Source organism: Thermobia domestica, chromosome 1 (assembly GCF_964235325.1).
Source record: "Thermobia domestica chromosome 1, izTheDome1.hap1.1, whole genome shotgun sequence".
Lineage (NCBI taxonomy): Eukaryota > Metazoa > Arthropoda > Insecta > Zygentoma > Lepismatidae > Thermobia > Thermobia domestica.
The window spans coordinates 210,986,044-211,003,822 of record NC_137454.1 but is presented as its reverse complement, the minus strand read 5'-3'; the positions used below and the strand labels follow the sequence as shown (position 1 = coordinate 211,003,822).

The 17,779-nt window shown below is 35.1% G+C and overlaps 1 protein-coding gene across 1 annotated transcript; it reads left to right on the top strand.

The window, feature by feature from the left end:
* The first annotated feature begins 4,637 nt into the window (after positions 1-4,637).
* On the top strand, positions 4,638-5,312 carry LOC145678548 (protein GVQW3-like). The gene has a single exon (XM_081748832.1). The coding sequence runs from the start codon at positions 4,638-4,640 to the stop codon at positions 5,310-5,312; it is 675 nt and encodes a 224-aa protein (XP_081604958.1).
* The last annotated feature ends 12,467 nt before the right edge of the window (positions 5,313-17,779 follow it).

Sequence of the window (17,779 nt, the reverse complement as noted above, 5' to 3'; positions counted from 1 at the left end):
AGATCTGACAATAGGACATTTACCACAAGTTCCAAATAACGTATAATATTAGCTGTAAGAACGTAGATGACAAGAATTATAGGTTGAACTTCCATGGCAACAAACTGTAGCAGAAATATGTTTCTTTGTATTGTCATTTTCTTCAATTCTTTCAAGATGACTTACAAATTGCAACTTATTTTTTCATTTGCAACTACAGTTTTGTAACTTCATAAAACTCGCAACCATCTTTCGAACTCCCATTTCCTTGTTGAGCGCTGAAAGATATCTACTCCAATTCTCATATATCAACTATCTCATCAGCTGGTACGATGAAAGCTCACGCATTTATCACATCTTCTAAACTTTGATAACAACTCCGCATAGATCAATAACATTTTTAAGTGTCGTTTCAGCTCTTGGTAATCGCATCAACTTGGAGACGGATGAAATCTTGAAATACCAACTTTATACTACAGTATTTCCTCTCATAAGAATGTCATAAGAAGTAATAATGACTGTAGATATTATTGACGCAATATATTACTAAGCTCTTCTGTAAGTTTCTTATGACTAAATATTAACAGACATTTCTTCACCAAGATTCTAACTACACTCTTATGATAGTGGCTTTAAGTTCTACTTTGGCTTATATTTCATATAAATAATGCAACTGTATGATAAATGCCTCCCAATCAAGTATAGGAAACATTTAGTTTCAGCGTGAAGAAATGGATACAGTATGCAGCATTTGAGTAATCATCTCTTTAGGCGGAGAAGGAACGTACATATGTACCTAATTGTAATAAAATTTCTTTTGAGAGGGACTTTCTACTTTCGCAACACCGTATTTGGAGAGCTACAAATCTTGAACTTACATCTTTTATTCTTCTTCTTTTATTTTTAAAAATATTTTGTCTTGCTTTCGTTTGACGATAAGAATCTAATGTCGGTAAATATATACAATTCGATATTTCAATCATATTACACGTTTCGTGACCTCTATATGCCGAAAAAAAACTATTATTCGATATCCATCAACTTGGTGCATTCATTCGTCCGTCCGTTCTTCTGTGTAGAAATCTAGTAGCGGCCTCACTGCTTAACACATAAACAGCAAATTTTTATCTTAAAATTTCTATGAATTTTACAGATGAAGTTCGAACTTTACCACTATTCCTAAAAGTAAAAAGAGTCTACAGCAAGCATGTCAAACTCATGGCCCTCAATTCACCTCGAAAGACATGCATCAGATCTGTGTTCTGATAGCCGCAGCATCTCTCCAGATATCTGAAGCTGGTTGCAAGAAAAAAATACCAGATACCGTGAAAGGAGCAACAGGTTACGTGTCCATCTGTGGCTAACCTCATATTTATTCGTTTTCCCACAATTGTTTTACTATTTCGTTTTATATCATTTAAAATATTTTTTATATTTTTCCTATGATGACGTCATGTGATTTAATACTATGCCAGAAGTAGGAATACAATTAATTCAAATTAATTTAGATTTAATTTACCAAATTTTTTCTAGACTAATCAATTTTCCCTATCTTGAAAGAATTATTTATATAATTCCGTAACTAATTTTTATTTATAACAGCTAAATCAACCTCTCGAATTAAATGAAATATGAAATTATTTCTTTAACTATATTCTATATGTTGCGGTGGGCGTTCCCTTGTTTATATAGTTGTAGCCCCTTCAGTACCAGAATTAGTAAATATTGCGTTTAGGATTACGAACTACTTTAGCAGATTTTAAATGGATCAGACACTAAAGTTAACGGTATGTGGATAAATTGAATTTTTTCAATTTTAGCTTCGACTTTGATATAAATAAATATATGAACATGTTAAAGAAGTGTTTCCTTGTTTTAGGCATAAGTTATTGCCTAATATTTCACAATTTACACATTATGATGAGAGAAACTAAGTGACTGACAAGGGAATGAAGGGAGAATTGATATCGAGTTGGAACGTTGTGCATACATCAATCGAAAGCACTAATGATGCTGATTAAGAATCTGTAATAAAAAGTTTCCACATAAATGTATTGAAGGAGTTATGTCGGTTTGTCACTTTTCACAGTTTTCGCACTTTTTCACGTTATTTCAATTCCAATCGCTACCAAACTCATACAAACGACTAATTCACGCACTAGAAATCGTTTGGAAATGTTTTCGTTACTCATATTTGAGGAAACATAACTTTTGGAGCATAACAGAATCAAATGTATTAGTTGACATAAGGTGTGCAGTAATGATATTTCAGCACATACTAAGGTTTATCAACAAGAAAATGATTCAAGCAAAAAATGTCTTTGCACCAAGAGCAACGGATTCTCGCAAGTTTCACAATGCTTACAGTTGGCGACACCAAACCTGAAACTAAATTTGCTTGGCGAATCAAAAGCAGGATATTCACCAGTCTTATAACCGGCTTTAATAAATGCATATTAATACAACCCAATGTATCTAGGCGAACTGATCTGATTGTGTAGAATAGACGCAAATATAATCCGCTGGTCTCGTTGAAATATTTTACACCCATCACGTTCGAGTTTCACATAGTGTTCAAGTTTCTTCAAATAATGTTTCCAAACACTGAATCCATAAACGTCTAACGGCTGACAGAATCGCGTGCAGTTTTTCGGGATATTCTCAACCTTCACCGTTGCGCCATTTGGCAAACACGCGGCATTTCGCGTGTGGTCTGTGAACGGACCCCAGTGGTCAAGTAGAACGATATTTTCTTCGTTCGGTGAAATCGCTGCAGACAGCAAGTCTTTAACAAACTTGTCGCGGCCGTCACTTATCATGATGCCACTTTTCGATGCATCAAACACTAGGTTTTCGGGTTTGATCATTGTTTCCCACATCCTTGACCCAAATTTTCCTGTAGACTCTTGGAGTGTTACCATCATTTTGTCATGAACAACTCCGCTCATCGCAACTATTGGCAACATAGTGAAAGAGTGGGTTGTAGCATTTGTTGTCTGCACAACTTTTTCAACTCTATCTTGTCCTTTGAACGCCAGAGTGCGATTTCCTGTAATTTCATATTGAACACCACTCTGATCGGCGTTCAAAACATTTTTGATTGATTGTGTTGCTGATGCGGGTCGCAAATTTGTCTGCTTCCGTTTTCAAAAGCTCCTGATCTTCGAAGCAGGGCTTCGTCACGCGACTCGTGATTCGGCGGCTGGTAATTCCACGGGCTCTTTTTAAACTGCTGTACCCACCAAGACGAAGCCTCGAACGAATGAGCGAAATTAAGTTTGGCTGCATTTTTCATCACCCAGATTCGTATGTCGTCGTCGTGAATTGGATAACCCGCCGCAGCAGTTGCGTTGAAATCGGCAAATGTGTCGTCGCTTATTTACTTCAGCTTCAATTCTCTATTGCCACCAGATGCAAATTGCCTTTTCCACGCACGAATGACAGGCCAGTCTGGTGCCCAAGAGTGTTTCTTACGGATGGCAGTGATTTTTCTGCATTTGCCTCGCGGTGTTCATGCACAATCAAGAACCATCCTTATCTCGTCGTCTGTATATTTCCGAGTATCTGAAGTTTTTGGACGACCTGCTGATGTCGATGGTTCATAATCAGGTTCTTCATCCAAAATCGAACAGCTCCTTCGTGATGTATGTAAATGTGCCACTGGTGTATGACCGTCAATCACGCGAAAGTCTGTCGAAACCAAAGTTTCTGAAATGACCTCGCCTTTTTCATAGCCTGCAATAATCATGTCATTAATGGCGGATGCGAAGTCAATTTCACTTGACGTTTGTTCACAGATTTGATCCGATTCCGCTGAATATAGTCGCTGACTTGTTCAGTTACAATTGCCAAGACGTTGTCAATATTCATTTGCGCCATTTTGCACCTTGACGTAACAAATGAACAACAGTTGAGCACACATCAAAACAAGCACCTTGTTACCTCGGCGAGAGCACACTGACAACTGTTCGCGGTGTTTACAGTCCGAAGCTAGGCATGGGAGAATCGAAGTTGTTGCGCACTTTACCGCATAGATGGCCGTACCACACAGGGACTTTTTTATGCGTGCAATACGGCTTATGATGCTTTCTCACTATGCATTTCACATAGATGATTAGCTGTGGGAGTTAGCAAGCTCTGTGAGTTGAGTTCATCGTTTTGTTTTCACCTACTTAACTAATTTCAAAACAACAAAATCTCGTAAAATGTGAAAAGTGATAAATCGACATAACTCCTTCAATACATTTATGTGGAAACTTTTTATTACAGATTCTTAATCAGCATCGTTAGTGCTTTCGATTGATGTATGCACAACGTTCCAACTCGATATCAATTCTCCCTTCATTCCCTTGTGAGTGTTCTATGCATGATCCATCTTTAGCGGTAAGAGTAGAACAATATAAGCATTGATATTAAGAAGTTATTTGATTGCATTTTAATGGTTGATAATTATCGGTGGTGTTGACAGTACGAGGTTTGTCCGGAAAATACGTATAAATGTTGAATAACTTTATTTTACAGGTTGCAGTCACCACCAGGTGGCACTACTGCTGTGGCCAATCCCATCAACGCTCAGTTTGAGTCAGAGCGCTCTGCGTGTCAGTAGGAGTGTGTGGCAGCTTGTTGAAAGTTACCCTGGTTCACCTGCCGTCATCGGCATGGAGCTCTTTCTGATTGAGGAACAGCGCATCAACATCAAATTTCTTGCAAAGCTAGGTAAGAATGGCCGTGAGATTTTTGAGTGTTTGAAACAAGTGTTCGGAGACAATTCTCTGAAGGAACCAACCGTGAACAAGTGGTTAAAAAGGTTTCGGGAGGGCCGAGAAGACGTGAAAAGAGACCCTCGCCCAGGACGCCCGTCAACATCGAGTTCTGATGAAAATGTTCAACGAATTCGGACTTGTGTTCTTGAAGACCGTAGATTGACAGTCAGAATGATTGCTGACGAGCTGTCAATTCCCAAAACAATCGTTCACGAAATTCTGACACAAAAACTTGAAATGAAAAAATTGTGTGCGAAAATCGTACCGAAGCTCTTGACTCCAGAACAGAAAGCAAAGAGGGTTGAGTGCTGTGAGGATTGGTTGGAAGCAGAGGAAAGAGGGGACTTTCTCAACCGAGTCATCACTGGAGACGAGTCCTGGTTTTACGAATTCGATGTGGAGCTCAAATCTCAAAGCAAGGAATGGAAGCTACCAGGAGAACCGAGAATAAAAAAGTCGCGAAAAGCAAGATCCAATGTGAAGACAATATTGATTGTTTTCTTTGATTCTATTAGCATTGTTCACAAGGAATTTGTCCCTCCCGGCCAGAGTGTGAACAGACAGCTTTAGGTACAAGTTTTGAGACATCTCAGAGCTCGCGTGGCCCGAGTTCGACCGGATTTGGCACAAGGGACAAGTGGATCCTTCATTACGACAATGCGCTCGCTCACACGTTGGTCGTTGTGCGTGAGTTTTTCGCCCGAAGCTCAATCACCGTGACAGACAACCCGCCTTATTCATCCGATTTAGCCCCTTGTGACTTCTTCCTGTTCCCGAAATGCAAAATGGTGCCTCGGGGGCGGCACTTTGGAGATGTGGTAGCCATCAAGGCAGAAACGACACAGCAACTGAACAGCATCAAAACTGAAGACTTTCAGCAATGTTATCAACATTGGAAACGGCGTTGGCAGAAGTGTATCTTGTCTAAGGGAGAGTACTTTGAAGGAGACCATATTGTAATACCTGAATAATTGTAAAATAAAGTTCTTATTCAACTTTTATACGTATTTTCCGGACAAACCTCGTATACTTTTCTTCAAATATGAAAAAAAAAAAAAATTTACAATATTTTTCCTGATATGTACGTAGTGAACACAATGCTCGTGTAAGGAAATTCACAGCCTCCCGCTTTCAAACCTAATACCGGTTACCTGCATATTTCGTAATAGTAAATCCAATTAATTCTGTAGTACGAATTTTGAAGTATGTTTTCGATTAATTAAACCAACCTAATAAGCAATGTGAAACAGAGAGATCTTGGTTATTTCAAAATTTTCTGTAAAATATATCTTAAGAGCATGAGTATTTACTAGTTGATTTTTGCATGTCGTTTTATTTCAAATCAGTATCGTATTCCAAATTATCTGAAATGTTAATGATTCAGCAAATACATACAGTCAATTATTTCTTACGGTTTCGAATCGCAGTTCTCTTTTGCTTACTGTTTTTCCTGACCAAATCTAAAATAGCAGAATAATTCTTCAATAATGACATTTCTTTCTATTTCTGATTACCGGTAAAATATGAACTTTGCAAGATATGTGGCATACGATTATTTTATTGATATAATTGTATTTATGAAAACAATAAGAATAATTGAAGAATTTCTTCGTGAAATAAAAATATAGTTAATTTTTAATGTATGAAAAATGAATAATTTATTAAAGAAAAGAATTATGACAACCTAACGTAGGACAATTTTCCTAAAGGTATGTATGAAACATGTTGTCAATAATTTAATGGCCACTGCAAAGTAAATCTGTACCTATAATTAGTATAAATTTTCCTTCATGCTCACATGATTATCTGTACAATTGAATAATACGCAAATTCTATGAATTTTGAATGTTGTATCAAAAGACATAACTGTTCTGTGTTTCGACTACATTATTTTGCAATTATTTTAAATCTCTTAAAAATTGTGCATGCTTAAAAATCTCATTTATTTTTTACCTTTTAGAAATCTATAAACTAATAATTTCTGTAACTTCTGTTATGAAATGGAAAAATCTGAATTTACTGATTTTAATGAATTTCGACTGTCACAATAAAATGGTAATTTTAAAAAAAGGAATTATATTATTTCTTAAATAGCATTGATTCAGTTTTATATAACAATTTGACTTTCTTAAACAGCTATAGAGTACCCACTAAGATGTGAGAGTGCCTAGATAGGTAATTGAACATTGTAATCAATTTTGTCTTACATTTTTTTTATTTAGTCAGATTGCACAATTATTTTCCTTTTGCGGTAGTTACTTTCAGTTGCCGCTGGCGACCTATCTCTTGTAATTATTATTATTATTATTATTATTATTATTATTATTATTATTATTATTATTATTATTATTATTATTACTTTTCGATAGTAGAAAGCTTCTACTTTACATCCCCTACTCAGATTCCTTTATGCTTCTTCCAGATTATTAGGCAAGATTCTATGTATTTACTCACTTTTTAAATACATCATTAAGTTTCCTGTTTTATTTTTTGTAACCCACACTACCGGTATTCTACACTGATGACTGTTTGACCCACTTGCTATATAGTTTGACATTCCTGGTCTACAATACAATGAAACTTGAAATCGAAAGCACATAGTGGTCTTCGCATTAGTATTTCATAAATTAACATAATCCCCTAATAATTTCATTCGTTCCTCACGGAAAAATACAGAAGGGATAGCTTATGATTGTGTTGTTGTAAACAATGTGTTCTTGACCACAACGAGAAAGGTGACTTTGTTTAAATTTCATAGATAAAACAATCTTTTCCATATTGTAAGATGACATTAGTTACTAATCTCTCATTGGAGGAGTATTTTGTGGGACGTGAGCTTTTGTTTATATTTCATTAACAATATTACAAAAAATATTTTCCTGTAAACCTAATCCAGAACTATTTTCATGGTTTTATACAGTATAGCTATCTTATCCATAGGCTATCTATTAAACAAATATTTAACCAACAATCCTACACTACTGCAGATGTCATTTCTCTAGGGAAAATTCAGAAAAGATGTATTGTCACAACAAGTTTCTCTGGTAGACAATTCTAGAGCTTTGTAAATATTTCCTAAATAGATATTTAATTAATAGATCTACGATTAGCATAATTCACCTTCATCAGAAAGTTGCGGAAAAGAACGTTCATTGGTAAGAGAGGGCTTTGACAAACGATTTTCCTAAAAATAGCACTGCCAATATTGTCTATACTCCATGAAAGTTGGTTTATGATAAAGTGAATGATATTTTTCTTTACTTTCTCATTATTCAAATTCAGAAGTAGGGTGATCGAGTACTGAAAAATAAACACATGCTTGCAGCCTGTTTCAGTTTTCTGTTGTATGGGAGTCCACATCGGCTGTGGTAATATACTAATTTCTGGTGCCTAAGGTCCCTGGTTCGATCCCAGTTTCTTCTTAAGTGGACCTAGTATTGGAAGAACTTCGTGTGCGTGCTTTTGTTTCCATTTTTCCTTTCATGTTCTCCATTCCACTATTTCTTTCATTATCATCCACTATTTTTATACATCACTGTCTCCCTTGCCCTCGCGGTATAATTGTGGGACATAAGTCTTAAAGATTCCATTCCATTTTTATTCTACCAACACCTTATTAAATTCACACAAATTCAGGACAAAAGAATCCAAATCTTGCATAGTTTACATCAACATGAAACTATAGTTCCCTATCCTTCGTTTCTGCATTTGTGCAAGATGTTCCTGGTTACTCACGAATGCCCATCCATATGGTATACTTTCAAACACTTCATGAGCGATAATATATCCAATACTCATTAATAAATAAATATTTTACTGAAACCTGTACAATGAAGAGTAGTTTAGCTTTCATATACTTTTGGAAAAGATTGCTTACTGCTTATGTGAATTCTTTTCGGACAAATTTTTCTGGTCAATGATATATATAATCTTCATATTTTTAAAAAAGTTAAATATTTATTTAAAAATTCTTAGAAAATGTCCAAATTCATTTTCATAGAATATATTCCAGGAACTATAGATTACTGATTGTGATTAAAGATTCTTGGATGATAATTGTAGAAAGCCGCCGGGACCATTTTATAACATTTCACAAATATACAATTTAATAACCATTCAAAGAGGAATGTGAGGTATGTACACCCAGCCACAAAACTATCTAGAACAACTGCTGGAAATGAGAGAGTAAATGATTGCCTTCATTGACAGACCTTCTCCAATTCTCCTCATTCCAACATCTCTTTCTTTCTGGAGGAGAGATCTTTCTTGCCACACTGAGTATGTATTGAGATTGAAATTGAAACATTTGAAAAACTTTCAACCAGGCCTGGATTCGAACACGGTTCCGCCGAACAGAAGTTCTATACGCTAACAACTTACCTACCACGTCACTTAACCTTTTGTCTAAACCTTTAGCTAGTTAAAATCGTTGCATGTAAGACTGTACAAACTACTAGTGCTCGTATGAGAAGACGTTCCTTATGAGTGTCACAATGACGTACTCAAGATTTCCTTCTCGATCTCAAAAGCAAGTTATATAGACCTTCATCAATGAGGAAAATATCACGAAACGTTCTTCAAGATCAGGCTATCTCATCGTTTTTAACTGCTCCCGATTTACGTTACTACTATTCTTCCTCATCGTAACTTCTAATTTCCAAAGAAGAAGAGCCGGCAGCATTTACGCCGATCCCAAGAGTTTCAGTATTTGCGCGCTACCCTAGCCAGCTGTTTTTTAGATGGTTATGTAAAATGTACAGAAAAATTTGAGCAAGAGAACAGAAACTAACCCTGCGGGGCTTCTAACGTGTTCCTATTATTATTATTATTATTATTATTATTATTATTATTATTATTATTATTATTATTATTATTATTATTATTATTATTATTACTTTTACTATGGATTGGTATAGTAAAACTGCAAGCTTATTTTAATGTTAAAAGTGTTATGAAAATTTAAACAATCCTTCGGCAAGGGGTGAAGCCAAGTCAAAAACTATTATCATTACTAGAACATTACCCTAGAACACTCGGCCACGAGGGCCGACAGCAGTTGGCCTTAATTTCCGCTATATGTTGGTCTGACTCTTCATGTCCTATCTGTATTGGCCAATAAGATAAGAGGATATCTGAAATTCTTGGAATCTTCCGTACACCAAGGTCTGCGGGGTCGTTAGTTACGCCTCTGGGCCCCTTCCATGCACGACAAATTCAATAATGGGACAATATTGATAAATCTGACAATAATATACGAATATATATTATTTCTAGTGCCCCTAATAGTAGACTTTCTTTTACTGAATTGGGCCCACGACTCATTATTGTTTTATTCACCTTTAGTGTGTTGCTCTGTTTATGTAATTTAGTGAACCTGTTTGATCCTTCACTTATAATTTCATTTTCGCATCATATATCGAGTAAGACAATTTTGTCTTAAAATAGGAACCCCTCGAACAGCGGGGAACTTTTCTGGGGGACAGTTGCCCCCCAACAAGTTACGGCTCTTCCGATGACATAAGCTCAACTTGAAGAACATTTCGGGATATTTTCCTCATTGAGCAACGTCTATATAACTTGTTTTTGAGTTAAACAAGGAAATCTTGAGTAAGTCATTAAGACACTCACACAAGTTGCTCATATTTTCTTATTTATATTTTGTTTGTTTGTTTTTGTTATATTTGAGTATGCTGTTTATATTTTTCTATGAAACGATTTTAGCTAGGTATTAGTTTGGGTGAAAGTTCAAATAGCGCGGTAGATGAGTGGTTAGCGCATTGAACTTCTATTTGCTGGACCCGGGTTCTAGTACCGGACATGCTGAAACTTTTTCAAGTCTTCCTCTTTCAAATTCAATTTCAATGCATACTCAGTGTGACAAACAAGATCTTCTCTCCTCCAGAAAGAAAAAGATGTTGGAATGAGGAGAATTTGACAAGGTTTCTCAATTGAGGCAATTATTTACAAAGTTATTTCCAGCAGTTGTTCTAGATTTGATATTTTCAGCTACTTTGATTCATGTGTTATCAGTGTTTTTGTATCTTTGAATATACACTATATAATGAAAAAATACATTACATACACAGCAATATTGAGATTAGCATATGATGTTCATTGGACAACACGCTCTGAACCAGAGTGGTTGATCTCAGAATGGAGAAATGTTTCGTGCGTCATCTACTCACAATTTTACTTGCACAAAGACTTGACTCAGTGCTACCAACTGCTGTCAGTGCCGAGAAAAGTTGGGTTGCATCTGTCTAGTAGTTCTCACAACTGCAAAAGACCTGGACCCCAAGTAATGGAATTAGAGCACTTAGGGGGGAGATACGTTTGTGGCTGGGTGTACAACAACCGATCGTACGGGTGATGCCGGCTGCGTGATGTAGATACTATACCTGAGCGGAGAGGATGGTTGTGGTTTGTAAGCTTCATTTTCTTTAATTCAGATAAATCATTCTAGGTACTGCAATTTAATAAAGCTTCAGTTTTTTAATTACTTCTGGTCTCTGAAGAAAGGATTGTTTAAAATAACCGTCTGTAAAGGATTAACAATATGAGATTAGTAATTTCTTTTTAGAAAAAAAGTGATAACTTCATTGAGGGTAGATTTAATTTAGACAATTTCAAAAACGCCTTCTTAGCAATCCTGCAACCTTAATCTATTTATCTAAGATACTGATACGGTATGATTTGCTGATTAATGTATATCGACTTTGTTCAATTTTCTTCCGGTTTTTATTCGATAAAAGAAAAAAAGGCTGTAATTTCAGTTGAAGAATTCCCATACAAGAGCACCAATTGCTATGCAAGTGCTCAAAACCCAGAAGCTCCATGAAAGCGTATTTAGATATACTTCCTGTCAAATACAGTTATGCAATGCGGTTGTTGTCTTTATGGTACGTCACTAGCAGACCAACGTCATTCGAATCTCACTTTTGATCATATTCGTTTTTACCAGTCGTCCGAGTTAAAAGCGCACAGTATGTAAAATCATATTGACAAAGAGAAGTTCAAGGTTATTACATGATTTTGAAGTTGTATGTATATACTCTATAATCACAATAGTAATAGCTACATAGTACTGTTACTTATATTAGAAGTAAGGTTTTTATAATAAACAAATATAGGGAAACTAATTAAAAGAATAATATGGTATTTAATTTATTCAGCTTCAGACCCACGTTGAAATTCCGTAAATAAATTACTGCTACATATATATAACTAGAGTTTGCAAAATTTTACTAGCATATATATATAATTACTAGCGTATATTACTAGCATATATATATATATATATATATATATATATATATATATATATATATATGTGTGTGTGTGTGTGTGTGTGTGTGTGTGTGTGTGCGTATTTACATGTATTCCTTTGTGGCTATATAGTTAGCAATTGAACGAAGAAACCAGGAATGGATTCTTGGTAGGAGTACATATTTTTAGTACTCATATTACATTGTAGCTGAAAGTTGCATTTAGCCTAAATGCTAAAATGACCATTAAAGTGTAAGCACCAGCGTGCGCAGGACATTGGGAATGTGGGTGCCAGATTTAAAGTCCACCATATGGAATGTCGTCCTCCCCTCCCCTTATCCCTAAGAAAAAATAGCATCATTGCATCCGACGCTGCATCGGCGATGCACGGCACACATGCAGACGGGAAATAATTTACACGTAATCTCTTCTCAGTTTGTAATAACTCTGCATAAAAAAAGTTGGTCTAATGGTGGTGCCAAGACACCCATGGCACCCACGTTGCGCACGCCTGTGAGTGTAAGAAAAAACGCACTGCACAGTTATATCAGGTGTGCAGGACGCTTACATTCCCAGAGCAAAGCATTGATCCCTAACCTTGTTTCCTTCCCCTTTCCTTAACCTTTAATAGGGCGCATAAGGAAAAGTTACGTATTTTCTAATAGGGCGCGTACCACATACACTCATTTGGTCTCTAAAGACATATTTACTGTAATTTTTCAGTCCTAAGTTGTTTTTTAAACAATTTATATATTTAAAAAATTCAAATTTGACAATTTTTTTAACAAATTTATTTAAACTTATCATTTTAAGCAGTTACAGGTAAAAAAAAAACTAAAAGTTAGGAAAACTTGACTTTATTACAAGAAATGAATATAAAACGGAACGTTTGACTGACATTGTGGAACGAAAGTACTCAATTCCTAGTCCATAGTTTGCCCATAGATCTTCCATACGTGTATGCGAGGATCGCAGCAAACCGGCAAGAAATAACAAACCCATAACAGCATGGATTTCTAATCGGTCAGTCTTTTTAGCGTCCCTTTCACGAGCATAATTTGCTCTATTTGTCCGTATCCAAACATTGGTGTACTCAACAATTTCGTCAATGAGCGAGTCAGGGAAAAGTAGCTTCCAAGTTTCGTATGGGGTTTTCGCTACCAAAACTTCACCTTTTGGTGTAGGTAGACGCACACCTATTCTTTCCGCTCTAATAATATTTTGTCTTCGCACTCTTCCCGTAAATTAGCATCGTTCATGTGAGCATTCCATTCAGTTTCCTTGTCTTTTCCAATAACACATTCCGGTTTACTGTCCCATGAATGTCATCTTCTATTGCAGTTTCTTCATTAGCAGACATTTCTGACTCCATATCGTGATCACTGTGTTCCAATTCCTCTTCGGACTGATCAGATCCTTCCCCTTCGATGACATCTTCTTGAGCAGGTTCATTACTGTACTTCTACTATCATCTTTGTTATTTGCAAACAAATGTCTACGCAAAGTCTCTATACCAGATTCAGCATTTCTTTCTTCTTCTTGGATTTCCTTTTTAACGCTATCAAGTAAAGAAAGCAAACGATTTCTTTCTTCATTTTCATTTGTAGCCATTACCTTTACCACAATATTCTACAAAGTAATAGGTCTATTTACAGATCCAAATTATAATACATTACAAACACACAACACACGGCGACATGAAACGCAAAACAAGACGATTTCACTAAAACAAGTACGTAAAACATTTGTAAAAACAATGCCGGTGTAGGGCGCGCGGCGTACAAGTGTCCGCACAGAAACTCACACAATAGGGCGCGCGGCGTACAAAAGACAACACTTCTTCCTAAAACGCCTAACCTAGCTATAGCTGAGCGTCAAACTGGTTCTCTCTCTAAGGGTCAGGTAGAGGGGATGTGGGGAGTAGATAGGGTTAGGGGTGAGCGGCGGGGGTGCCTCATTGTGTCTCATACAATACCAAAAGTATTTGCTGCGGAACTTTGTACACCGTGCGCCCTATTACATGTTAACCCTGAATACTTCACGCATCTTCTTTATCGTTTGTCGGTCTGCCTTTTTTGCGAATTCTGACGCAAAACTTAAATGTTAATTATTTATCTGCAGCGAAATATCTGCATACAATTGTAGTGTAGTATTATTGTTTTTTACCAGCATTGTTCTTAATGGAATGACCCTTCCTTGTTACGACATTCATAACGTTTGTAATTGTTAATGTAGTTTATTTCTGTCACTAGCTTGCATCCTCCTTGCTCGATCTCCACACCTTCATAAAGATTCGTGCCCCAAGCTTGATAACTACTGATAAAAAGAATGCAATGGTGTACCCTAAAAACTCGTACATGATTAAAGTTGAATGTAATTGATAATTTTAATAGTATAACAGTACATCTCATTACATTTGTATTTTGATATTTTATAACTTATACCCAAATATGTTATATATTTTATTCATGTATGTACTTTAAATTAATAATGTATTAAGTATATAGAATATACCAGTGGGCCATATGATGAACAAACACTGTGTTTATGGGTCTTCTCAAGCTTCTCCCATTTTCTTTAAATTTCTCCATTCCACCATTTCGTTCATTAGTATATTTTCTGAATTTATCACAACCGAAGCTCAAACAATACCAGACTGATTAAATTATATATATATATATATATATATATATATATATATATGGGTCGGTTTCACGAAGTGGTATAAATTCGAGTTATATTGTTCGCGAAAATGAAACTCTTCCTTTGTTATTTTTTAATCATGAACTACCTCTGGCAGGTTTCTCGTATTCATCACAGAAGTGGCCGCGCTGATTGGTTATTTTTTTTCTAAATTATGATAAAATAACTAATTGAAAGTGTTGCTCTACGTCATCTCGGTCATGTTTTTAATGAATTTTTAAAACCTGAAATTAATGTTTAAAATAGACAGAATAAAGCTCATTCGACGCTCCTTATTTTAAAAACTTTCATATAAGATTAAGATAAATTAAATTAAAATTTGTAAGCTAAATAATATATTAAAACTTCATCATTTGTTATTTTTTGTATTTTTGCACACACATAGTTTCGAGTATATTTTAAAATCTTTAGCTTTTCATTTATATAATACCTTTGAAGTAAAACATAGATTTATTTCCATACAACCACAAGACTTTAACATAAAAAAGTAATTTTTACGGTATCTACAGACTTTTTATCACTCGTGACCGAAATGAACACAATGTGACCGAAATGACGATGCTGTGGCCAAACTGATATTTAGAACTTCAGACAAATAAACATCAACTTAACATTTTATTCGATTTTTTCAAACTGAAGCCAGAGCAATACATTAACTTGAACACCATTACAACAATGCCTATTTTTCGTAATATATGTAGAATTATATAAGAATAACGGCAATAATAAGAGTAATACATTATGCCAATAAAGTTTTAACATACTTCCAAAAAGTAGTTATTGTTTTAGAAAACACATACTTTTACATAGCATAAGACTGAGAAACACATTCTAAGCACTTTTCCTTTTTTTAATCATTTTTAATCTTAATTTTGTCTACATGAAACTTAACTATCTTAAAAGTTTGTAATATTTCAAATACAGAAAACTGGTAGATTTGTACCACTCTTCAATAAGTATTTTTCAGGAGATATATTTAAAGTAAAACTTAAATGTTACACTCATACAAAGTTTACCTTAGTATGAACAATCCACAAACATTGTTGTGTTGAAATACGACAGCCTTCCAAGGACCTAAATGAAAAGTCTTTACTAAATACATCAAGTTGCTTTACAACAGATTTCTTACCACATCTTCTGAAACTCTAAAAAAACCTCTGTTTACCTCTTTTTTGAATTTTACATTCTTAAACAATGGCCACTATTTAATTTCTGCTTACAAAGAAAGAAATGCTTTGCTCATTCAGGGTAAACAAAGAGCTTCCTTCACGTGTTTGATTTAAGAATTGAACCTCAACATCTTCTTCAGGAATACTTGTACGTATACCCAAATAATTTTGCTTTCCTGTCTTTTTTTCATCAAATCCTACAATAACACAATTACCTACATTTACATATGTAAACCTCTTAACAGGAATATAAAGCTGTTTTTTCACATTCACAATTAAGTCATCAGAATCACATTCTGAAATATAAACTTCATGAACGTGAAGGCGTTTCTTGGTTGAAATATTCTTAAGGCTTTTCGTGTAAGGTATCTTGCCCTTTTAGGGACATCATGAACAGTTGCAAGATGATAGTGGGTACATATTTCATGTGTTGGACACAAAAAGCAAAATAATCGTCTTATTCTGAGAGTTTTTTTTTTTCAGTACACACTATTTGATAAGCATTTTTAATAGACGGAATTACTGGAGCACCGGTTCCAACCAGAGGACTTTTAGTTTCATGAAAGCTTGAATCTGGAACATATAAAATTTCAACCGCACTTGACTCTTCAAACAAACGAACAAGGTCCATGGCATCACAAACATCATTTCCATGCAACACAAAACTGTCAGCAGTATGTTTAACCGATCCCCCAACCCCATCAACAGCTCCTTTCCCATGTCCTACCTCAAAATAATTCCATGATTTGGTGAACTTTCGGAAATATTGTCGATAGAATGTTTTTCATTAACGCAATATTATTTTTGTTACGATATCGTGAAGAAGGACTGTCACTGAAAAAAATCTCTTCTACTACTTTCAGGAAAGTTATCTCTTATTATTGCGAAAACAGGCTTCAAGTGAGCCCATATGCCATGAGCTTGATGATCCAGTATATCTGAAACTGTGCAAAATGATTTGAAAAAAAAAAAAAAAAAACGTTCTCTTCTGATACGTAATATAATATCACAGTATGCAATGAAATTTGTTTTCTTGATGCTCCGTAATGTGTTGCTTGAATTACTTCTGAATATTTAGTTACATAGTTATTCGCAAAGTCCATGTGTAAAACAATTTCGTTATTTTTTTAGATTTGATTTTCGGGCTTTGATTTTCTAGCTTGATGATTAATTTGGAAAATATGCTTTTTAATATCTACAATGTCTATTTCGAATATTTTAATTAGTTCACTTATGGCACATGATTTCTTTTGTTTCACTACCTTTCTAATCTTCTTTGTTGTTCCTTTTATAATTTTCGTTTCCGTAACGTATTCCCGTCTTGAGTATTGAATTTCTTTATCAGCTTCGTATTGTAATTTGACTTGCTTGTGGTGGCATTGAGGACATTTACTTAACATATACTGTTCATTTGCGGCTGAACAAACAGTTGCATTACTCACCTCATTTAGTGCGGTTCCTTTAATTACCTTCTTCTTCCTTAATGCTTCTACTACAAATACTACTATGTTTTACGCACATAAAATTTTCCTTATCTTCAGATTGTAGTGGTGTAACCCAAAATGGTTTAAGCCTCCAGAAACTCGCATATGAAATATTTATATTTGAATTTTCACTACGAAATCGAGTAAATAAGTTTTTTCCATTGTAGCGGAGAATTCTTCTTTATTTCGTTATTGTATGTTTCTTAACAAAGTCCTTTTTCCCTGTTGTCATGCGACTAACACTGTCATATTCAAAGACTCTCTCTACTGTTTTCCTTATTGGTTCGGAAATGTGACACCTTTTCTTGCGCTGGTAGTTTAAGACAATATTTTTACCTCTTACTTTCAGCATGGGATTTAATCTGTATGAAAAAATCTTTTGAACCCGGCGTAGAAGGCGGTATTTTCTTATTAA

Bases quoted from the DNA above. Each gene is read 5' to 3' on its own strand.
- LOC145678548 (XM_081748832.1), top strand. From the start codon at position 4,638: ATGGAGCTCTTTCTGATTGAGGAACAGCGCATCAACATCAAATTTCTT.